Genomic DNA, 24607 nt, shown 5'->3' with positions numbered 1-24607 from the left:
TCGGTATCGGAGATATAGTCTATATAACTTCGAAAAATTAGAAAACTTCTTAACCTAGCCGTAAATTAGCTTACTAGATATACAGACCCTTTAAGATTCTCGAGAAGGTAGGAAATATATATAAGATCGAACTACCGGACTCTATAAAGATATATCCGATATTCTTACTAGATAAGCTACGAAAAGTATTAAAATCGGAACCGCTATAAGGCTAACTACTAGATCCGGAACTACTACTAGAGATTATTAAAGGCGAGCAGGAATAGGAAGTCGAGAAGATCCTCGTAGTACGGCTACGGTACCGAAAGTTATAGTATTAAGTGAAGTAGAAAGGATATAAATATAACGATACCTAGTATCCCGCGAGGAATTTTAAAAATTCACTAGAAAGGATTATAGAATTCTATAGGGAGTATCCTAATTAGCCGGGACTACCGAAAAGGCTATAAAATTAGGCCGAGGCGGCGCTAAAGGATGAAATTAATAACGACTATAAGGACGACGATAAATAGGCTAATTAAACGATATAGAACTAACGCTACTAGTACTAGAGTTTAAAGACCTAGAGGGCTAGGTCCTTTAAAGGAGGGGGTAATATTATAAGTATAACAGGACTAACTCAGGATAAGAAGGGAGGATAGGGGATATATATACCACGCCTACTACGTGTGCCACGCGTACTACGCGTACTGTCTCAAAACTTAGGATGAACTATAGTCTCTTCTCTTTTCTTTTTCTCCTCTCTAGCCTTTAAGATTCTCGATACCACGTAGATAAGTTAGAATGAAAGTTCATGAGTCCTTCTGAAGCTTTTCTATTCTCGCGTATAACAAAATCTAAGTCTGTACCCGGCGTCACGTGATCACGGTCGCTCCCTTCCGCTACTGATTTCTTCTATAGAAGAAATCAGTCCGTAGCTCTCTTATATTCTTAATACCGAGGGGTTAGGCTAAACCTACTAGAGGATTATCTAAGTCCCTTACTAACTTATCAGGATCGTTCTGCTACTATAAGATAGGCGGATCGTTAATAGGTTATTAGTATAGATATTTCGTTCCTAGGTAGCTAAATAGGAAGATTAAGTAATTATTATAGGGTCTATATTATAGGATAGAGAATCTATTAGCTAGGTAGAGAGTCCAAGTCTATAGGATCTGATTTTAAAGACTAAATCTTAGAGTCCGGTTAGACTCTACTAGTTACTATAATATATATATAGGATTCCCGTATACCGAGTCCCTATAACCCTATATAATATCTCGAGGGTTATTACCCTAAGGCGACACAGGGTCGATTCGATCGTGAAACGTCTTAAGTCACTATATATAACTCGCGCCGTGATAGTTATATTCGAGTTTAAGGTAGTATTTCGAGCTATAGTATTACTCTAAGCGCGACTATTACGCGAACCTACGCTTAGGCGTAACTCGCGTAGGCCACGAGCTACGATCTACTATAAGATTCTCCTAGCGGCTTTCTAGTATCGGTATACGAATTAATCGAGAGATACTTCGTCGTTATCTACGTCTATTATTACTTAGTTTTATATTAGTAGTAGGATCTTCTAATATAAATCCTGTTTTCGTAGATCTATAGGTTAACTAGCTTCCTCTACTAGCCGGTTAAAGTCTGCTAGGAAATCGGTGAAATTAGTCTTAATATCTATCTTTAGGTTTATATACTTATTACGCGCGAGTCTCTTATAGTCTGGGTTATTAAAGACGCTTCCTAGATACTTTAGTATCTCTTTAAGCTTCTTATACTAGTTAGTAGTATCTATATATATAAAAGGATTAATATATATTAGTACTTTTCCTTCGTATCGACTCTTAGCGTACGCGATATAATACTTCTTAGTTAGATAGTAGTCGTGATTTAGTTTAAGCTTTTTAAGGATATTCGATTCCTAATCTTTAAACTTAACTTCCTTACTATCGCTAAGTATCGGAGGATTAGGGATCTTAGTTAATTTACGGTAGAGTCCTTTAGCCTTAGGTATAGTATAACTTAAACTAATTCCTCTACTAGTATTATAATCTACCTATATAAATCGTATCGCGATTACTAGTATATCGCGTTCTTTAGTAGTCTTATTATAGTCGGCGCGAAGACTAGTATAAGCTTCTTCTATCTACTAGATTTCTAGAGTCTATTCTATAGTATTTAGAGACTTTAATATCTCGTTTTCCTTAGTTAACTATTCGACCTACTTAGTAAGATATTTATTCTTCTTAAGGAGCCGTTAGTTTATTTCTGTCTCCTACTTTAAGACTTAGAAGGCTACTTAAGTATTACTAGAAATCTACTTAAGTAGCTATTCTAGGATTTCGAGTTTATATTTAGCGTCTTCGTAGCTAAAATTTAAGGAGGTTCTATAAGGAGTTTGTTCTATAGAGGAGGTTCGCTCGCGTAATCGTGCTATCATAGCTTCGGTGCTAGTTATATCGGTTCGGTCTTAGTAAAGTTATTAGGGTAGCTAGAGGGTATAGTACCTTACTACCCGGCTAATACTTTAAAAAAGGTTATAAAAAGAAAAAGGGAGAGCCTTTAAGATAATATTATATACGAGAATAGAAAAGCTTTTAAAGGACTTATAAACCTTTATTCTAACTTATCTATATAATTTAAGAATCTTAAAGGCTAGAGAGGAGAAAAAGAAAAGAGAAGAGGCTATAGTTTATCCTAAGTTTTAAGACGGTAGGCGTAGTACGCGTGGTATATATCCTCTATCCTCCTATATCCTATCTTCTCTTCTTATCCTAGGTCAGTGCTACTATACTTATAATACTCTTCCTAAGATTATATTATTTCTACTAAGCTTAGTAATTAATATTAGTTAATTAAGCTATATATAGCTATTAATTATAAGGATTAACTTAGTTATATAGGTAATAGGTTCTCGTAATCTACTATTATAACCTATAACCGGATAAGCGGTTAGAAGCTTAAGGATCTTTATCCTAAGAGATACTAGTAGTCTAACTATATTTAAATAAATATAGAAATATCTATCTATTCTAGTATCTACTAAATACTTAATTTAAACCGTTCTTCTATTAATAGCTATCTAAGCGTTAATAGTTATACTACTTATAGATAATAGTAATTTATATAAGTTTAGCTTAGATATATCTCCCGGGATAGAGACTTTTCCTAGGATAAGACTTTTCCCGTATTTAAGTCAGAGTTAGATCCCTCGAGTTCGACGAGGTTTACTTTATTAGCTTTCTTAACTAATAATCTAGTAGTAGTTACTATAATAGTAGCTAATTTCTTCTTAGGATAGTTATAGGAGAGATAATCTTTTTCCTTATAGATAAAGTACTTTCCTTTCTTTATAAGTTATACTTTCTTAGCCGGGTCTTTAATAAAGATCGAAGGAGCTCTAGTTATATTCAAGTTTAAGATAGTATTTCGAGCTATAGTATTACTCTAAGTACGACTACTACGCGAACCTATACTTAGGCGTAACTCGCGTAGGCTACGAGCTACGATCTACTATGAGATTCTCCTAGCGGCTTTCTAGTATTAGCGTACGAATTAATCGAGAGATACTTCGTTATTATCTACGTCTATTATTAATTAGTTTTATATTAGTAGTAGGATCTTCTAATATAGATCCTATTTTCGTAGATCTATAGATTAACTAGTCTTTTCTACTAACTAGTTAAAGTCCGCTAGGAAATCGGTAAAATTAGTCTTAATATCTATTTTTAGATTTATATACTTATTATATATAAGTCTCTTACGATCTAGGTTATTAAAGATACTTCCTAGATACTTTAGTATCTCTTTAAGCTTCTTATACTAGTTAGTAGTATCTATATATATATAAGGATTAATATATATTAGTACTTTTTCTTTATATTAACTCTTAGTATATATAATATAGTACTTCTTAGTTAGATAGTAATTATAATTTAGTTTAAGCTTTTTAAGGATATTCGATTCCTAATCTTTAAACTTAACTTCCTTATTATCGCTAAGTATCGGAGGATTAAGGATCTTAGTTAATTTATAGTAGAGTCCTTTAGCCTCGGGTATAGTATAACTTAAACTAATTCCTCTACTAGTATTATAACCTACCTATATAAATTATATCACGGTCGCTAGTATATTATATTCTTAAGTAGTTTTATTATAGTCGGTATAAAGACTAGTATAAGCTTTTTCTATATACTAGATTTCTAGAGTCCGCTCTATAGTATTTAGGGATTTTAGTATTTCGTTTTCCTCGGTTAACTATTCGACCTATTTAGTAAGATATTCGTTCTTTTCCGCCTCCTACTTTAAGGCTTAGAAGGCTACTCGAGTATTACTAGAAATCTACTTAAGTAGCTATTCTAGGGTTTCGAGTTCGTATTTATTATCTTCGTAGCTAAAATTTAATAAAGTTCTATAAGGAGTTCGTTCTACTAAGAAGGTTCGCTCGTGTAACTACGCTATTATAGCTTTAGTATAGTTCGTTTCTGTTCGGTTATTTCGGTTTAGTTTACGTAGGAAGATATTAGGATAGCTAGAGGATATAGTACCTCGCTACCTGGCTAATACTTCGAAAAAAAGATTATAAAAAGAAAAAGAGAGAGCCTTTAAGATAATATTATACGCGAGAATAGAAAAGCTTTAGAAGGACTCAGAAACTTTTATTTAACTTAGCTACGTAGTATTAAGAATCTCAAAGGCTAGAGAGGAGAAAAAGAAAAAGGAAGAGACTATGGTTTATCCTAAGTTTTAAGATAGTACGCGTGGTATACGTAGTATTCGTAGTAGGTATGGTATACGTCCTCTATCCTCCTATATCCTATCCTCTCTTCTTATCCTAGGTTAGTACTACTATACTCATAATAATAAGTTTACGACTAGATTATAGAGTCTTCTAATTTTTTAAAGTTACGTAGACTATATCTCTAATACCGGAATCTTTAGATCTATAATACCGGTTAGTATACTCCTTATAGCGATCTTAAGCTATAGTCGCCTTCTATTAGACTCGCTCCTAGATCTCTTTTAGGCTACTAGTATAATCTCGTACTACCTAAACTTGTTCTAAAGTATCCTCTTAATAAAGTTAAGATCGAATATATTACTACTAATTAAGCTCTTTCGGCGTTTCCTAGTCGAATAATACTCTAGGTTTATAGCCTCTTTTAGTATAGAATAGTAAAATACCGGTAGTCTCTTATAGTAGTACTATAGCTACGAAGTCTACTTTTAAGAGATATTCGGACTAGTTATCTTAATAATAATTTATAAAAGGCTATAGTCGTTAAGCTATATATTAGTTTGTAATCTCGCTCTAGCTATTAGTTTACGGGTAATATACTATCAATAACTTCTTCTTAATATTAAGGATTTTATAGAATTCTATCTAAAGTTCAGATATAAACTAGCCTCTACGGTCTAAGACGATCGAATCTAGTATCCTAGTCTAATAATAGACGTAGTTAATAAAGATTCGCGTGGTTTTCTTTATATTAATATCCTTATAGTAAGAAATTAAAATCGGCCGTTTAGTAAGTCGATTAACGAAGACTATAACTATATTATAGCTATACTTATCTTTTAGGAAGAAGCGGTAATCTATAGTAATATACTACTATAGTTAGCTAGGGATCGGGAGTAGTTTTAACTCGCTAGGTATCTTATCATTCTATACTTTAGTTCGCTTATATAATTAGTAGTTATTAATATATCGCCTTATATCTTAATATAGCTCCGGCTAGTAGTATTGTAAAGCGGTTATTCGATATATTTTATCTAAGCCCGGATAGGTAGCTAATAGCTACCGGTAAATTTTATCTAGAAGCCTTACTCGTAAATCACTATTATAGGGAACTACTAGTCGAGCTCCTTCCTAGAGGAGAAGACCTTATCTTAATAACTACTTACTCGAGTTATCCCTTATATCTACTTTCTTACGATATTATCCGAGGCTCTTATAACTCTTATTTACTTATAAGATTCGCTTAACGATATTTAAGGATCCGATTTAACTAATCGATATAATTCGGCTAAGGATTTCTAGATAGATCCCTTCTTCTAGCTTATCTCTTAGAATTATAATCTATTCCGACTAGTTCTATATCTTAAGTATCTTTTCTTTTCTTAATAGCGCGTCCGTAACTATATTACTCCTACTATTATAATATTTAATAATAAAATAGTATCGCGATAGTATCTCGGCCTAATATACTTAATAAATATTAAGCTTCTTACCTATTATAAAATATTATAAGGAGTAATAATCTATCTAGATTTCGAAAGGTTAAGTTTATTATAGATCTTCTAGTTTAGCTTGCTACTCCTTAAGTACTTTAATAATAGCTAGTATTTCTTTATTATATATATTATATTTTTATTAATCTTAATCTATAGTCTTTAAAAAGAAAGCTACCGGATACTATATCCCCTCGGTTTCCTAGGATAGTACTATACCTAAATAACTATCGGAAGTATCTATCTCTAGGTATATTAGTACGCTCGGATTATAGTAATTTAGTACCGGTATAGAGCTTAAGTTTATCTTTACTACTTCGAATACGGATTAGTAGTCCTAATTCTATATTAAAGACGTTTCCTTCTTTATAAGATATTAGAGTAGTTTTATAATATAACTATAATTCCTAATAAACCTCCGGTAGAAGTTATATATACCTAAGAAGGATTATACTCCTCTAATAGTCTTAGATAGCGTCTATACTCGGATTATGTCTACTTTTACTAGATTAACTCTGATCCCCTATATACTAATAATAAAGCTAAGAAATTTAGTTACTTTCGTATAGAATTCGTATTTATATAGTATAGCTTATAAGCCTATATTTCTTAACTATTATAATTCTATCTTTATATATACTTAATACTATCTTAAGTTACTATTAGTATAAATTAGAATATTATCTATAAAAGTAGTATAGAAGTTATTAAGATAGTCGCCTAATATATAGTTAATATAACGTTAGAATATAGCCGGTCTATTAGTTAATCTAAATAGCAGAACTTTATATTTATATAACCTTTATCTTAACTTAAAGATTATAAGATCTTCTAAATCTAGATATATATAAATTCTATAGAATCCTTATTAAATATCTAGTTTAGTAAACTATTTAGCCTTACTAATCCGTTAGAGTAGTTTATTAATTGAAGATAGGGGGTATCGATCCTTTTTAGTTAAAGTATTTAGCTTACGGTAATCGACGTAGAATCTTAGACCGCTACCTAGCTTAACCGCTATTAAAATTAGTAATATATATAGCGCGGAAGATAGTACTATAAAACCTTTTACTAGATTCTATAGTATATACTACTTCGTGAAGCGTAACTCTTCTTCTGTTATCTTATAAAGTAGATAGTTAAGCTACTTAAAGAAGTTATTTTTAAGTTCGATCCGATAGTCCGGTACTCCTCTTAATAGTAGTAGTATATTTAAGACGATCTTAGAGAATATATCTATAAACTCGTGATATACCTTTAGTATAATTTTCTTAATATCTAGTTCTTTAGATATAGTCGCGTCTGTTACTTTAGAGTTAATAATCCTATCGATTTAAGCTAGTAATATAATAAAGAATTATATTCCTACTAATTATATATAACAGTGAAATCTAAGTCTACCGATCGCGGTGATATTAAGACTTAAGACTTTCTACTCTGTTCTTTTTACCTTCTTAGTCTTATCTTTTTATTCCTCGAAGCGTTAATCTCGCTATTATATATCCTTCTAATATTTCGAAGAGTCTGCTATCTTTAGTCTCTAAAGGATAGTACGAGGGATTTCTCTTAATACTAATCGTTAGACCTCTTCTTTCAGAGTAGGTTAGCTAGGCTATACTAAATATTAACTTCTATAGTCTGGCAGTATACTATATTCGGCGAACTATACTCTTCCGAGAATTATATTATTTCTTCCTAGTTCCGTTACTAATATAGATTACTTAAGTTATATATAGCTATCGATTATAAAGGTTAATTTAACGGCGTATATAATCGGTTCTCTTAAAGCGCTATTATAACCTATAATAGGATAGGCGATCGGAAGTCTGAAATGTTAAGAACATGAGAGAGCTACGGACTTGGATTTCTTCTGCAGAAGAAATCAGTAGCGGAAGGGATCGACCGTGATCACGTGACCGAGCGTGGGCTTGGATTTCTTCTGCAGAAGAAATCAGTCTCGGAAGGCAGGGACACCCACCACGTGTACCACGCGTTGACGGGACTGAGCGGACTTGGACTGCGAACTTGGATTTCTTCTGCAGAAGAAATCAGTATCGGAAGGGAGATACCGTGAACCACGCGCACCAAGGAAGATGCCGTTAAGCACGCGCACCACATTAAAAACCTGGGATGTACTGTAGCTTCTTCTTCTTTCTCTTTTTCCCCTCCAGCTCTTGAGATCCTCGATTACCACGCAGACAGTTGAATAAGAGTTTATGAGTCCTTCTTAAACTTTCCTGACTGGCGTACAACAGTAGATAAGGTAGATTACAATCTAATATTTCGCTTTAAACTATTCAAATTCCTTGTTTAGATCTTCGATATTTTTCTTGAGCTAAGCTCGAATATCGTCTCAGGATAGGTCGAAGCTACCACATTAAGCTCTGATTTACTCGCGAATAATATCGATATCTAGTGCTTCTCTAGGTACTTAAACGGAGTATCTTTTAGCGCCTATTCTAATAGGCTAAATGTCCTTATTTAGGGTACGAGATATATATTCGATTCCTCTTTTCCACTCCTCGTAGTTTTCCTTTCCTTAAAGGGTAGTAACTTATTTTAATAGGGCATCGATCGCCTTGATTATATCGAAGTAAACTATTTTAGCTAATTTTCAGGCGTTTATACTTAAAATAATACGCTTTTTGCTTACGCTTAAATTAACCGAATATAGTATATTTTAGTTAATACTAATCGAAGGTATTAATTCGATCGTTGATTTTTCGAAGGATCCTCTGCGGATCAGTAGCTTTCTATAGCCAGTAGGGATTTTTGATATTTTTGATTTTGTATGCGCTGGTGCGCAGGGGCCTTGGGCCCAGGCGACTTTGCGCCGAAAGGGTTGGCTTTGCGCCGAAGCTGCGTATGCAGTGTTTTGATTCGATTTGGTTACTTTGCAAGTTAGTGCCTAGGCAGTGAGGAAGTGTAAAAACCTCACTTTACGCGCCAGACAGGGCTCATAAGCTGAGGAGATACAGCTACAGTAGGGGCAGCAGTATCGAAGTGTGAGAGGGATGAGGAGTGAGATTGCTGAGGGGGAGAGATTCTACCTAAGCTATGAACTGTGGTGAGTGGCAGAATCACATGCTATGCAAACATCTAGAAATGATATCCTAGAAAGATCAATATGATGAAGATACATGCTTTTAACCTACCACAATGAAAGACCCCGTCGGCATCAATTGCTGACTCTAGAACAACATATAGGATCTCGCTCCCAGTTCCAGCACCTAGGCTCTTTTGGTGTTCACTGTACTCTTTCACGTGTCGTCGAGCCAGTCCCATGTTCAAGTACCCCGAACATGCTCATTCGGTCTCACCCGGTTGAACACTACGGATTATTCTTTCCAACAAGTGCATTCCTCTAAGAGAAAACAGGCTTACGCTAAAAAAAATCCTCAGCTTACGTGTGTTTACAGGTTGTTCCATTGTGTACGCGCTCACCTTGACGGCCGTTGAAGCCGCAAACCCTGCAACTGATTTGATCAGTACTTATCTTGAAAACCATCCTGACCATATCACCATACTACGGTTTGCAGAAGACAATCGAGAGACCCGAGTTCGGACTTCGAAGTACTTATACTCGTGAGTTCCGGACAGATCAGAGTCACCGGTTTTTCATGCCAGGCTTGTGCGAGCAACTAAGTTGTGCATGATGCGCAGACACGAGTCTCCATCTCAGTACCAACCAGTTGTCTTTGCGGGGCACTTAATTGCTCACAGGAATCGCTATTCATGCTTCCGTGGCTGAATCGCGCCGACACAAGAACGTAGGTAAGGTATATGGCATACTTGAGCATGGGATCTTCGTAGATCTCAAATCTACACAGTCAAGTCAAGAGCAATCAATAGGCAAGTGGCGTGTGGAAAGATGAAGATACAAGCTTACGTTTTTGAATTCAGGTTAATCAACTTCAAAGCTAGCCATTGCTGTATCACTTTGGAGATGCTAGAGGTGGCTGGCGAGAAATGGAATGTTTCTCGGCTGTCGAAGTTGTCTATGTCGCCCATTGCAAAGATTTGATGCCTAAAAATGCCTCGTTATCATTCGGGCTCTTGCAGTATATTGTATGAATCCTTGCATTAGATTGAAACCAAGACGTCACGGACCAGAAAGAAGATGGTGAAATATGATAAATGCAGATCTCTATAATAAAACGAATTGCCTAGAGGGTCTCTCTTATGCCATTTGGGGCGCACATGGATTACTATCTGTATAAATAAAATTCGAAGTAGCTTCCCGGACTTCATAGCGAGGCGTCGCACGAGACGATAGCTGCCGTATTTGGGATTGTAGCGCGTGTAGCGATTGTCTCATATCCTTATTTTGTCGACCATAAGACCTGGAGGTGTGGTAATTCTTGACTGATTGTGATATACCGGATGGAGCGAAGTCTCTGTTCGAATTGCAATAGAAAGGTCGTGCTTAAAAGGAAGAACGCTTGGCGTCTACTACTCGATTCTCAGCAGTATCTCCTGCGCCAACCACCATATCAGTACATGATAGGGTCCTAATGTTTGCACATGCTGATATTCTTCTAGTGTAAGCACGAGGGTATGACAGGATCGACTGCGCAAGTTCAGTGTTTCGTACTCATAATGCTCAGGTTCAGAGCGAGAATTGCCGAAAGCCAGTGTTCGCCATGTCCCATCTTGGCCAGGCCCGGCTTGACAAGCCAAGCAAGCTTGTCACTGCTGTGCTATGGGACTCGCGGTGGAGACCCTCGAACGAGCCTGCTGCATATCACGAATCAAGAGCAGGTCTGAAGCCCCCACGGTGGGTACGGGATACTGGATAAACCAGGCATAAGCAGCTAAGTGACTATGGCGCAGTGCGACTGGTGGACATTTGAGATACAACATTGGTAAGGCGAGTCTGAGTCCTGACAGTGGAGGTTAGGATGCCTCCAGGTTGAAGGCAAGCATTGCCGTTGAAGAGGGCAGGGATGTGTAAAGGCGCATTACATAGACCGATTTTGGAGGATGAACTTAGGATAGAGGCAGTCAAAACGAAGTACCAAGGGTATTGAAGGCTCTTTGTGTCTAGCCGATTCCCATGATGGAACCGATATTCGTAGTATACAGGGAAACTTGAAAAGATGTGAGAATGTAAACCGTCGAATCATTGCAAACTAATTTGAATTTTTGGCTGTCCTGGCTTGACTGGTCACCCTACAGGAACAACCGGAATCCCCTCCATGCGGGTGATGCAAAATCTGTCATACATGTCATGGACTTTTTCATGTTTTCCGTTCGCTCAGAAGACAATCGTCATGGTTGACCAGTATTCGACACCCCGCCCGAACAATCAAAACACCATTTAAACGTTCTCAAGGACTTGCTCCTTGAACTCGCGCTCGACCTTCTGACCCTTGTCATCGGTGGAGGACTCGCCGTGCAGGGCAAGGAGAGCACCAAGGTCGAACTTGGGGGCCTTGAGGAGCTTGACCTTGCGGATGTGGACCTGGTAAAGAGAAGAAAATCGTTTAGCAAAGATTCATGGCGTGGACGAGAGCAGGCAGTCCTGGCGCCTGGAAAAATCGAACGGTAGCGGTGAAAGGGAAACTCACGTTCTGCAGGGGGTAGATGCCCTGAGTGGACTTCTCAATCTCGCGGCCAATGACCTCGGGAATGAGCTTGTGGGTGAGCTGGGACAGAGTGCAGCTGGCAGCCTCACGCTGAATGATCTCGGTCATCTTCTTGCGGATGGCGCGAATCTGAGACGAGCGGGCGTAGGTGGTCTTCTTGATCTGGTTGGGGCGTCTCTTTGTGAAGGCAATGGCGAACAGGCGGAGGAGGTAGTCGTCAGTGGTCTTCACGGTGATGTTGGCCTCGATCAAGGACTGCCACTTGCGGACCAAGGAGCGGAGCTTGTCGGTGGTGAAGTCCAGACCGTGGAAGTTGGTCAGGCAGTTCTTGCCCTGGATCTCGTCGACGCGGAGCTTGACCTTGCGGAAAGAGTGATCCTCATCGTTCTGGAGATCGGCGAGGGAGACCTCGAAGATACGGCCCTTGAGGGAGTCGTTGGCGTTCTTCAGGCCGCTAGTGCGGTTGACCAGGGTCTTGCCGACACTTTAGAGATCCGTTAGTCTTCGACGTTCACACGCGAGCATTGCCGACCGGTCGATGCGGCAAGGAAAAAGGACACGAAGGAAAGGTGAGAATCATACTCGCGGATCTGGAAGGTGGAAGGAGCCTGTAGAGAAACAGTATTAATCAAAAATTCCGAAACAAGATCGCTGAACACGCGAGACTTTGCGATGGACCACTGACCTTCACAGAGTACTCATCCTTGCGGGTGAAGGGGTCGACGGTGCGCTTCTTGATACCCTTCTTGCCCTTAGACAAACGCTTGTTCCTAAAATTCGAGGCTGATCAGCCACTGCTTTCGCCATGAATGTTTCGGCCAGATGGTGACGACGAGGGCAATTTTCGTGGAAGATGTTGAAAATGCAGATTGACAGTGATGATTGTGATGCTGGCGAGCAATTGAGGGAGAAAGCGCATACTTTCCAACAGCCATGTTTGCGAGTCGGGTCTATCTGAGTGTTGTAAAAAAGACAGACAAAGGGTATCGCACCACGGCGCTCGGAGGGTTTCGAGATTCACGCTGCACTAGTCGACGGGAGGGTTGGAAAACCAAAACCCACAGAAAAATCGGCTAAGCGAGCCAACGCGGGCCCTACCGCTGACATAACACGAGCGGCACGTGATCTGGTTCTGCCTTTTCGTAGCCCTCGGGACGGGTGCCGTCATGTGAGCCAATCAATGCGACGATCAACTTCAAGGTCACGTGGGATAAGTGAGTCGATTATTGTCACCAGTCCACGTGATGAAGGGCTTTCGTAGCTCATGGTATCATGGTGATTGTACTTTCTTGATAGAGCCACAAGAGCCGATACATTGCTTTTGTGATCTACACAAGGCTCCATAATTCTCTAGTCCTGGCCGATCTACGTCCCTTTCAAGGTCTCGCATCAGTCCAATGTGCTTCAGCATTGCCTTGGCAGCATTCAGATGTACACGATCAACTGTAAATTCGTTGGGGATCCACACTGGCAGAATACTATCGGCCTCATTCTTCCTGAGAGTCTCATGACGACACAGTAATAGTACAGCCCGGCAAACGACAAACAAGAAGATATACACTGATCCGAACAACGAGAAGTCGCAGGAGATCATAGAGAATGAAATGAATGTCAAGGCCCCCATAATCTGGAATTTGGTCAAGTCAGTCAGCAATGTTATCTTGTTCAACCCAGCAGCTTCATCCTCTATCTGGAGGGCTATCACACATACTTCTACCGCCTACGCAAGTCTCCGCACGAGCCACCCCCTCACTGCAAGACTCTCCGCGGACTAAGCTTCCATCCTCTTTTGCGAACTTTTCGTCGTCATTGTCTGCGTATCTCATTTACAGGTTCCCAACAATTAAGAATGGTGAGTCCCAGAAGTTGCCTTCCACTCATCACTAGTATCAGTGTTTGATACTCTCATCATGGGCGAACTTCAAAAAATTTGTCACGCTCGACGCTATCCCTCCAAAGTAGCAAATGCTAACTGCGAACTCGAAATCACAGGGAAAGCGCAAGAAGTCTAGCAGAACGCCCCAAGGGCCGCGAAAGGTTCGCTCGATCAATTAGGAGTCTTGAAGTCTCACGAATTATCCAGATGTGTGCAGAGAGCTAATATGTACATATTCAGCGCGAACCACTTGCCACCACATTTCCCTGCCTCTTCTGCAATCACGAGAGTTCCGTCATTGTCAAGCTAGACAAGAAGCTTGGCTTGGGCGATCTCTCATGCAAGATGTGCGGACAGAAATTCCAAACCGGCATCAATTGTACGTGTGACAATCAATCTGACAAGTTGCTATCCTTGCTAATTCGATCCTGCGTCATCTGCAGACCTGTCAGCCGCTGTGGACGTCTATTCGGATTGGGTGGATGCCTGTGATGCCGTCGCGAAGGACACTGCCAACCAATATGACGGCCCAGTCGGGTCAAGAGGGACAGGCAAAGACAGCTTGGCAAGCGCCGGGCACGGCGAATCATACGAGGACGAAGATGACTACTGAGTAGGACATGGTAGTACGGGCAAAGGAGGCGAATGGCGCAAGGACATGGTATCAATATAATTTGTTTTCATTTTCCATTTTCCGTTTCGATTGTGTGCTATCAGAGCTCGACGACCGCGACGGGATCTCTTCCAAAGACAATCGTTCAATGTCCAAACATGAGCCAATGCGCCAATATGCTGGGTCGAATCGTACACACCGAGAATGACTATCTCGGCGCGAGGGAGAGAGGCTTCACAGGATGATGATTGGCAGCCGCGGAATGGAAGAAGCGCGTGGAACCCCCCACGAGGGAAGTTCCTCCGGACAGCATCGTAGACCGCAGATGAACGTTATCCTGTGCACTTCGAAGTCGGCCATGCCTGAGAATAGAGAGCTCTCTAGGATATATGGGCCTTTCAATTCAAGTACCGGTTTCCTAAAGGGTGTAGTATCGGTCACCGAAATCACCCAGACCGGGAATGATGTACCTATTTATCAACTTCAGTCAGCCATGGTGCCATGTGGAAGAAGTCCCGGAAATTGCCTTACTTCTTGTCATCAAGTCCCTGATCGATGAACGCGGTGACCACTCGAAGCTTGGGGAATCGCTCCGCAAACTCTGCAACACCGGAGGGGCTTGCAATCAGGTTCAGGAACAAGATTCGGTGCTCAGGCACTCCCCGCTGCATCAAAACCTCTACGGCCAGAGTTGCGGAACCTCCTACACAAGACGTCAGCGAGCATAAACTTAGTGATATGATTGAATGTGCTTGAACATACCAGTAGCGAACATGGGGTCCAAGAGGAGAACCCAGCGGTCCGCAATGTCAGCAGGAAGTTTGTCGTAGAAAAGCTTGGGCATGCAAGTCTCCTCATCACGCTGAATGAGAATCTTGCCGATACGGACAGATCGGCAACAATCCCGAAGACCCTGCTCCATAGCCTCTCCGGCGCGCATGATGGAGACGCCGCAAATTTTGCCCTCGAATTTGACACCCAGGTAGTCCCGACCAACGGGGGTAGTGACCGATTGTTCAACTACAGGAAGGTGGTTTAAGCCTTCTTCCACCAAGAGACGGATGATTCGATTGGAGTAGAAGATAAAGTCGGCACGAACCGTCCGCTTGTCCCTGATCATTCTGTTGATTGCAGCAGCAAATCAGCGAAACAATTCACTTGGTGTCTGGTCACCACGATGCGACTGTGACATTTGACTCACGTCAAGAGAGCGATCAACTGAGGTGTTTGAGGAAGGACATGAACGTTCTCATAAGACACTTTCTTAGACACAGTGGCCGTAGGTTTCTCTTCATCGGTTCGGTAGGTGGGACCAACGCCCTGGGCAGGAGATGGGACGGCTTCTTTGCTGGCCATTGTAGAAAGATTGAGCAACAGATGGTTAGAATTAATGGCGAGGAGCTTAGTGTTTATTTCAGAGACCCAAATAACAAAAGGAGGGAGTGTTGAAGACCAAACAAGGTGCTGCAAGGCGGGGTTTTAGTCCCTTGGTGAGGAGAAGTGAAGCACGCGACTTGACGGAGGCGGAGGAAGCGGGGAGAAACTTTTTTGTCTCTTATCTCGTATCGAACTATCAACACTATCGTGACCTGACTCCCGAGATGTACTAATCGACGCTAACTACCTAACTTATCGCCAGGCCCGCGGGGCTAGTCCTCCGCATGCCAATTGAGTACGATACAGATCGCCTTTTTCACCAGCTCACATGTGAGTCTGGATCGAGGCAAAGGTTCTTCAATAGGTCAATCCGGGCTAATCCGCCGAGTCATGAGAGTGGAAATCACATGTACACTGCCCCAGGTACCTAACTTACCTTGAATAACATCTGGTGTTGATGCCTCATTATTGGCATAATGCATGGTTGAAAGCAGACTGCCTTACTCGATGTAGGTACTTTTTTCTATGCTACAAAAACTATGTGGACAGCTTGGTAGCTATAGTTTGTCATTTGTGCAGTAGCACTCAGCTCACTTGGGGCGAGACTCGAACGGCCCCCGCGTCTTGCGGTTCCCCATACTGGCTTATCTCTTATCCAGTTACCTTATCGATTACGAGGCGCTCCGTTTCGCTCATCCCGTGTCATGCATCTTGCCTGCTGCAGGCTGCGCAGTGCCTACGCTCGCTGAATAAGCCTTTGAATCAGATGGAGACAATCCCTTTCTTCGATTTCAATTCATGTACAACTGATCTCCTCGAATGTCCTAATGTGCCACCCCAAGGCTGCCGTGCAATCTCACTTCGACCGCATGCTTGAGAGACTGCCCGGGTCAGACTGCGCTCGAACGTGACGTGACACAGAGCGTTTGCGGCTATCTGGCTGCCTCACTTAGCACTCTACGCACACCTGGATATTTTTAATCAGTTCAAGGTACTGTGTCTTAGTTCTCTTTCGCATAGTCCTGAGTTGATCATCGGCGCTTTGAAGTCTCCATATTCTTGCACATTACCCAGCCTCGCCACGTGCGCCTTGCTCTTCGCCGTCTCCCGTGCATCCCTTGAACGATCGATTGAAATGCTATAGGCGAGCGCTGCCCTCATCTACGACATGGATCAATCGCGACTGAAAAGTCGACGTCTTGTCACTTATGGCTCAACTACGCGACCACAATCCTCTTCGAAAGCGGCTACGGTGCGCACCGATCAGCTTCGTTCTACACTCTCGCGTTCGTCGACAAACGAGACGCCTGGCAACGATCGTCATCGCAGGCTCTTAGGCGTAGAGAAAGCGCCCATCCAGAGCAAGTCGCGCATCTCTCATGATGACAGCATTTACGACTTGCCCTCGTCGGATGAGGAGAATGCGTGGCGCGAAAGTCAGCGCAAGCGTCGCCGATACGGGCACGATACCGAGCGGGGGCCTGCACCATCGCACAATAATCTGTCTATGCAAAAGAAGGCCGTTGCTGAAGGAGCGGACGTGAAGAATGCCGCACCGGCCCCAGCCGTGACTAAAGAGCCTCGAATTGATTCCCATATCAAGCCAGTTTCAGCCTGTGCATCGCAAGATGAACCGCGCCGGGTATATTCTCAGCCACGTGAAAAAGGCTCAAGGCAATTACCACTACAACACAAGCCCGTCAGAAGCCCGCAAGGAACCTCCACTTCCTCGACGACGACAACGACGAGTAAAGACCCAATACACGTCAAGACTCAGACGGCGAATAAGAGGATTGTCACTCCGACAGAACCTAACGACAGCTTACTCGGGGTTTTAGGCGCAAGTCCGCGGGTGGAAAGTGGATCAGCGAGTTCACAGACCTTGTTGAAAACCTCCGTGGTGCCAACAACACCCAGTCGCAAGAGGTTGATCGACACTCTCGGTACGCCGGAACGGTCACTTGATGCATCTTCGGTCACTGGCGATATCAGCCAGCTGTCGACGCCTTCTACCTCTCACAGTTCCCATAGATCGAGCACAGCACCTTCACCTATTGCGCGATCAGAAATTGCCTCGACGAGTCAAGAGCAAGATCCGACCTTGACAGCGTCACACCACATCACCAGCTCCAGAGTCACATATGCGCGTCAACGCTCATTTCTAGACGACCTTGCCCTGTCAGCTGGTCTGTCAGGCTCAGGCGATCCGAAAGCGAGCGCGCTTCCGAATTCGCAATCGCTGGATTTGGGCAGCTTCCTTCCAAAACCGCGCCCTATTGAGGTCGAGGAGCTAAATCAGGAAGACGGGTCTATTCGAAGTATTCATGAGCTTCGCCGAGCAGGAGGGAATGCACGATACCGTGGTGCGATTGAGTCTATCTTTGAAGATATAGAAAGTCCGAATATGTCGGCCTCGGGTCGATGCAATGCCCTAATTCAGCTTTGTGGAAAGCTGCTCGACTCAAAATCAGCTCGTCAATTTGCCGAGTGCAGTTTCGATAAAAGACTCGTCAAAAGCCTCACTCAGGGCCTGGGAAACGTTCATGGTTCGCTTGCACTATGTGCGTTTGGCCTCTCATGCGTTGGGAGGCCAGTCCCACATGTCCTTGCATCCACTGCATTGCCAAGGTTACTCGAAATTTCACCGGAACTTCTGTCCCTCCGACGAGACCTGGGGACAGTTGCGCGAGATCGAGAGAACAACCTATCCAAGGCTACTCAGGCATCCGTGCAAACTCTTATGGAAAGGGTCAAAACATTGCTGTTCCCTGATGACTCTGCATTGCTGCTTTCTCCCTGTCTACTGGCACTCCATTGTCTTACTTTGGCTCTCTCGGCTCTTCAGAGCAAGGGCAAGCTACTCGAAGGCATCCCCATGCCGACTCTGCGGAAAGTGATGGACATTCTGCTCTCAGAAAAAGATTTGATGGAAAGCACGGCATCTCGCATCCATGATGGATATCAGTATCTGGCTCTAGGGCTTTCTATAATAGAGGCCTACAGCGTCCTTGACAATCAGAGCCAAGACGATGAGCGCGATGCTCTTGGCGCCTTCTCTGAATTGCACAGTTTACTCCAAGTGGAGAAGGTTTCGGATCCGAAGCGCCAGCACATACAAACACTCTATCTTCGAGTTCTCTTGAATGTGACCAACAGCAAACCGACACTCTGCGACAAGTTCGCAATCCCCGACATGATCGACAAGTTGTCCGCGGTCGCGGTCGCCCGATTTGGCCACGTGACCGAAGATACCCTGTCACAGGAGAACAACTCTCTCAACACAGTGATTCTGGCTCTTGGAGCACTGATCAATCTGGTTGAGAAAAGTGCCATGTCTCGAAAGATGTTTCTTCGATCGACGTCGACGCATACTTCAATCCTTGATCAGCTGTTGCGTCTCTTTCTGACACATGTTGATTCCATTTCTCAGGTCCGTATTCAGACGACTTTGACATGAATGTCACGATAGATTACTGACTGTGAATTTCATTAGGCTCGTTCTGTGGTGGAAGTCCACCACAACGTAGCCGTTGGGTATCTGGCCGTGCTTCTCCTGGCACTCTGCCTTGATGGCGAAGCGCGCGCTCGAGTCAAAGAATCGCTCAAGCCGCAGGGACTAGGGAGCATCATATCTACCGTGAACGAATTTTTGCTTCATCATCGGAAAATAGAGCAGGAAATACAATCTGCGTCGGTAAAAAAAGAGGCGGGTGGATTCTTGTTACGACTTCAGGATCTCATCAACGAGGTTCTACGCATTGATAATGAATGATGAGGGATGATCTCTGGATGCTTGTTGGCAAAGGGCTCATGGCGAGATGAAAGGTCTGCGCTACCTATAGGGTCTGTGCGCATAGATATATGACAGGGCACGATTGAGGGTCTTATAGCGTAATGGAGTTTCGAATCTTAAGCCCACAGACGGAGTGGCTCTCCTCGGATTTTATATACAGTATGTAGGTCAGCTAACTGTGTTCTTCTCGTAAATAGATTCAAATCAACTGGTCGAAGTATTTGTTCTAGCTGGATCTCGGCGATATGAGGCCCTAAGCAGGTTGTGGCTCAAGTGTATCAGTGCATACTCAGGTATAGTGTATATTGTAGAACTAATGTATAATTGTATATATGTATGTGGTGTTACGACCGCTTTTTTTAAAGTGTGCAGAAGATTCTTTCCGAATCTTGTCACTGAGGAATAGGGCTGCCAAGCAGTACAAATGCAGAATTACATATTACAAGAAGGCGAGAACATGCACGTATGTTCTAATTTTGAATCATTTATGATTTTCATTCGTCGATCAATTCGCCTGAAGAAGCAGGAGTAGCAGCACAAGTACGCGGCGACCCGCCTCCTGCTGGATGGTGGATCCCATCGTGGCGTTATCTAATCGACTGTTTGCAGTGTTTGCTATATGAGCTCTCCGGGGCTTCATGGAAAGTTTGCCACCCGCGGTTGGAGTGGTCATCGTCGCCAATTCCTTTCACTAGTGCTTCAATCCCTTTCTTCTTTCTCGGGCCACCTTCACTATCTTGAACTTGATTCTTTTACCCACGTTCTTCAATACCTTCTCCGCGCAGCCCCGCAGGCTGCCCTTGCCTTGAAATGCCTGCCGCTCCCAAGCAGCGAAAGATTGCGATTGTCGGCAGTCGTTCCGTGGGTATGTGATCATACTTAGCGCGATCCTACGTTGGCAGGGGTTGATTTCTGCTAAACCTGGGCCGACATTCTCTGACCTTTTGATCTTCATATACCCAGGCAAATCGTCTCTCACTGTCCGCTTTGTCGAGCAACACTTCGTCGAAAGCTACTACCCAACAATCGAGAATACCTTTAGCAGGATAATTAAACACAATGGCCAGGATTACGCAACTGAGATCGTGGATACTGCTGGACAGGTAAAATATACTTTCTTCTTCTTCTTCTTCTTCTTCTTCTTCTTCTTCTTCTTCTTCTTCTTCTCTCGGACAATCTACTCATTACGCTTCATTGCCACTATAGGATGAATACAGTATCTTGAACTCCAAGCACTTCATTGGCATTCATGGCTACATCATCGTGTACTCGGTCACTTCACGTCAATCCTTTGACATGGTGAGGGTCATCAGAGATAAGATTCTCAATCACTTGGTATGTTCTGTTTATTTTCTTCCAGGGGCATTCTTCCTCGTGCAGTTGCGATCCAGACGTGCTTATACTATCTTGGTTTCATCTAGGGCGCTGATCAGGTACCACTTGTGATTGTCGGGAATAAGAGCGATCTAAAGGGTGATCAGCGACAAGTCACTCTCGACGAGGGTCGCCAATTGGCAGAAGAATTTAGCTGTGGCTTCACCGAGGCCAGTGCCTTCCTCGATTTCAACGTGGCCAAAGCATTCGATCTCATCATCGGCGAGATCGAGAAGTCCCAGAACCCATCACAGCCCACTGGAAACAACAAATGTGCCATGATGTAACCATCTACGATCGTGGCTGATGTTTCACTTTCCCACACGCAGAGACGATTGTCGACAGCCGCGCAGGTCTCACCTGTCGACAAATCACATTTGCCACTTCTGTCTGTACTTGTGTGAAGCGTGACTTATCCCCGGCGAATTTACCGGGTTGTCCTTCCGACTGTTTTCGAGGTTAGCGACGGTCCCGACCCAGCGCGCGGTTTACACCGTCTCCCGCCCGTGCCTCCTCACGCGTATTCAGTTGATCTCGAGGCTGGGATTCTTCGACTCGTCAGGTGTCCTGTGCTCGCCGTCGCTGGTTCCTCGACTTCATTATTAACCTCTTCCGCCTATGTCCATGACCGAGATGGATTTTGCAACGCGATGCTCTTCTTTTCTTCTCTCGCTCTGCCTTGGCACGCGATGGCACGATTTGTTTCTGCTTACATAATGATTGGCTTTTGACTGCTTTGATTCTCTTTTCGTTTAGTCGCGTGTGGTTTTCTGTTTTCTGGGGCTATGGGATCTGGGGTTTTGGACAATCGACGAGCATAGAATATTTGAGCGGCCTCGGAGGCCCAATGCGCAAATCGTCTCGCTCTGGAATCATCAGCATGTGACGAGACTGGACGATGTTCAAATAATTTTCATGTAAAACAAAAACTGTCCGGTGCACAGGCCTTAAGCTCAGCAGCTGCTGAAGGAGCGCTGTTTGTTGGGTTGTAAATCTGCTAAAGATAATGATGTTGTACTAAAACACTATCACTAGTTATGAGTATGGAGTATGGAGTCTATGGACCGATCGTTTCACCCGCCGGACCCAACTGATGGATTAAGTAATGCCCCGCGCGCGCACTTTTGGGATTTTACCCCTCCACAACGAATCGGACTTTTGACTCACTCACAGGTCCTCAGCTTTGTTCGTGCACTCTATACCTCAACCATGCTCGACCTCAATGACTTTATCGCCGAGCGCGGCGGAAATCCCAACAAGATCAAGGAAAGCCAGCGCAAGCGTTTTGCCCCTGAGGAAGCTGTCGATGAAGTGATTGCATTGTATGAGGAGGCTCGGCGCGGTAAGTTTGGACGTCCGAAAGGCCGACGCTTTTGAGATAATCTCGTTACCTTTCCTTCTCAGTTGCCACTGAAGTGACTGACAATTGGTGTTGCAGCGCGCTATGAGGTGACACAATTTGGTTCGCAGCTAAACCCCCTGCTGAAGCAGATTGGCATGAAGAAGAAGGTATGGATCTTGAATTCTTGCATGTGATGTTCAAGACATCTCTTCAGCGCATGTCAAATTTCAATTCCACTAGAAAGTAAAAGACAGAATTCTCGCTGACCTTCTTTACCTTACTCCGCAGAATAAGGAGGATGCTACCGAGCTCATGGAGCAAAAGGCGGAACTTGAAACGCGCAAGAAGGAGGCCGAGGACAAAGCCACCCAGAAGGAATTGGAGCGAGACCGCAAGATTCGTACCATCGGAAACTATGTTCACGAGTCTGTGCCCGTCAGCAACAATGAGGTAGGCTCAAGATGCATGCTCGCATTCATACCTGCTCATAGTCGAATTGGGAGGGTCTTCCGGAAAAGAAAGACTAACAATCGAGCGCTCACTAGGACAACAACGAGATTATCAAGACCTGGACCCCCACAGATGCTGTCATGGACCGACCCGGCTGCCTCTCCCACCACGAAGTTCTGACCCGTCTGGATGGATACGACCCCGAGCGTGGTGTGAAGATCGTCGGTCACCGTGGATACTGCTTGACTGGATACGGCCTGTTCCTCAACTTGGCCCTGGTGAACTACGGCTTGGAATTCCTGTTCAACAAGGGCTACACGCCCAACCAGCCCCCTCAATTCATGCTCAAGGACCTCATGGCCAAGACAGCCCAGCTGGAGCAATTCGACGAGGAGCTGTACAAGGTCACCGAGAGCGAAGAGCAGTCGACGGACAAGTATCTCATCGCTACCTCGGAGCAGCCTTTGTCTGCTCTTCACGACAGCGAGTGGTTGCAGGACAAGGATCTGCCCATTAAGTAAGGACTCAAGTGACACAATGACACCAGAAAAGAAAAATCAAAAATTGTCACTGTATATGACGGCTGACCGCTTATTCTCTATCTAGATACGCCGGATACAGCACGTGTTATCGCAAGGAAGCCGGTGCTCACGGCAAGGACGCTTGGGGTATTTTCCGTGTCCACCAGTTCGAGAAGGTAGGACTGACATTTCCCTGGCTCCTTCATATACTCTGTGTGACGTCTCGGTCTCTAATACATGGCCGGTATAGATTGAACAATTCGTTCTCACCAAGCCCGAGGATTCGTGGCAAGCCTTTGAAGATATGATGGCCACCTCTGAAGAGTTCTACCAATCCTTGAAGCTCCCCTACCACGTGGCGGCCATTGTCTCCGGTGCGTTGAATAACGCTGCTTCCAAGAAGTACGATCTGGAGGCTTGGTTCCCCTTCCAGAAGGAGTACAAGGAGCTCGTCTCTTGCTCCAACTGCCTCGACTACCAGTCCCGTGCTCTGGAGATCCGCTATGGCGTGAAGAAGGCGACCGACCTAAAGAAGACCTACGTGCACGCTCTGAACGCCACTTTGTGTGCCACAGAGCGTACTCTTTGCTGCATTCTGGAGAACTACCAGCGTGAGGATGTAAGTTGCACCCCTCGCTTTTCACATCACATCTCTATCTTATATGAAAGATGAGAGTTGCCATTTTCCCCTTCTTTAAGTTCTCGCGTGGATGTTTGCTGATCTGTGTGTCTTCCTCTTCTCCAACAGGGTATCGAGGTCCCCGAGGTTCTGCGCAAGTACATCCCCGGCCAGCCCGAGTTCCTGCCCTATGTCAAGGAGCTCCCCAAGGGTTCCACTTCCCAGCAGAAGAACAAGAAGGAGAAGTCTGCCGGGGGTGCCGAGGACGCCGCCAAGAAGATGCAGAATCTGACGGTCTGAGGTCGGACACCACATTTATCTGACCTAGGCGACACACGATGTCCGTCTCGATGTGAATGTCCATCTTGGTACTGAAGTCCGTCGAGGTTTGTTCATATAAAACTTATTTTTTCATCACATTCGAGCGTCCAATGATACCGTGGAAAGTTAGCCATGTTCGAACAGACCGAGCGTAGGCCTTTGTAAAAATAGACATCTTTATTGAACAAGGCACTTGATCACCCCTTGAGTCTGGCTTGAGGACACCAGGAAACGCGCCGTGTCACGTCTAGTCCCTCACCAACGTTGTGATCGACGATCGGTCAGCGATCAGGCCCCGTGCTTTAATTGAAGTCAGGCTGGGATCCGCATACGCCATACAGTACTAGTATTACTATATAATTATACGGAGTTACGGACTACAGTCGCATCTCGCCAGATGCTGTACGGATAATTAACCAAGCACTTAGGCTTGTATTCAACATTCTCAGACTCTCTTGCTGGGCCATTGTTTATTCGCGTACACTACATCGTTGTCGGCGTTAATATCAGATAGAAC

At 43.5% G+C, this 24607-nt stretch overlaps 6 protein-coding genes across 6 annotated transcripts; 4 read left to right on the top strand and 2 right to left on the bottom strand.

Annotated features, from left to right (window-relative positions):
• Positions 1-11536: 11536 nt before the first annotated feature.
• On the bottom strand, positions 11537-12739 carry rps1 (40S ribosomal protein eS1; the record flags this gene model as incomplete). Its single annotated transcript, XM_056939089.1, has 5 exons — positions 11537-11680; positions 11787-12288; positions 12387-12412; positions 12490-12574; positions 12726-12739. The coding sequence occupies 5 exons, from the start codon at positions 12737-12739 to the stop codon at positions 11537-11539; spliced, it is 771 nt and encodes a 256-aa protein (XP_056785811.1).
• A 1030-nt stretch (positions 12740-13769) lies between these two features.
• N7539_009493 (transcription elongation factor 1 family protein) lies at positions 13770-14293 on the top strand (the record flags this gene model as incomplete). Its single annotated transcript, XM_056939088.1, has 3 exons — positions 13770-13841; positions 13921-14059; positions 14124-14293. The coding sequence occupies 3 exons, from the start codon at positions 13770-13772 to the stop codon at positions 14291-14293; spliced, it is 381 nt and encodes a 126-aa protein (XP_056785810.1).
• Positions 14294-14711: 418 nt separating this feature from the next.
• N7539_009492 (uracil phosphoribosyltransferase) lies at positions 14712-15649 on the bottom strand (the record flags this gene model as incomplete). Its single annotated transcript, XM_056939087.1, has 4 exons — positions 14712-14763; positions 14825-14996; positions 15056-15414; positions 15495-15649. The coding sequence occupies 4 exons, from the start codon at positions 15647-15649 to the stop codon at positions 14712-14714; spliced, it is 738 nt and encodes a 245-aa protein (XP_056785809.1).
• A 1189-nt stretch (positions 15650-16838) lies between these two features.
• Positions 16839-19442, top strand: N7539_009491 (WAPL family protein; the record flags this gene model as incomplete). The annotated part of the gene is made up of 2 exons (XM_056939086.1): positions 16839-19100; positions 19164-19442. 2 exons carry the CDS (start codon positions 16839-16841, stop codon positions 19440-19442), a joined length of 2541 nt encoding a protein of 846 aa, XP_056785808.1.
• An 831-nt stretch (positions 19443-20273) lies between these two features.
• rhbA (Rheb family small GTPase rhbA) lies at positions 20274-21124 on the top strand (the record flags this gene model as incomplete). The annotated part of the gene is made up of 4 exons (XM_056939085.1): positions 20274-20328; positions 20427-20566; positions 20670-20798; positions 20885-21124. 4 exons carry the CDS (start codon positions 20274-20276, stop codon positions 21122-21124), a joined length of 564 nt encoding a protein of 187 aa, XP_056785807.1.
• A 922-nt stretch (positions 21125-22046) lies between these two features.
• On the top strand, positions 22047-24069 carry N7539_009489 (serine--tRNA ligase SES1; the record flags this gene model as incomplete). Its single annotated transcript, XM_056939084.1, has 7 exons — positions 22047-22179; positions 22276-22346; positions 22420-22629; positions 22725-23146; positions 23236-23326; positions 23401-23769; positions 23899-24069. 7 exons carry the CDS (start codon positions 22047-22049, stop codon positions 24067-24069), a joined length of 1467 nt encoding a protein of 488 aa, XP_056785806.1.
• Positions 24070-24607: the final 538 nt, after the last annotated feature.

The sequence above is a fragment of the Penicillium diatomitis genome, assembly GCF_028827545.1.
Source record: "Penicillium diatomitis strain IBT 30728 chromosome Unknown utg000017l_segment0_segment0, whole genome shotgun sequence".
Taxonomy (NCBI): Eukaryota; Fungi; Ascomycota; class Eurotiomycetes; order Eurotiales; family Aspergillaceae; genus Penicillium; species Penicillium diatomitis.
Note: the sequence above shows the minus strand (reverse complement) of the source record. Positions and strands in the feature narration are given on the sequence as shown.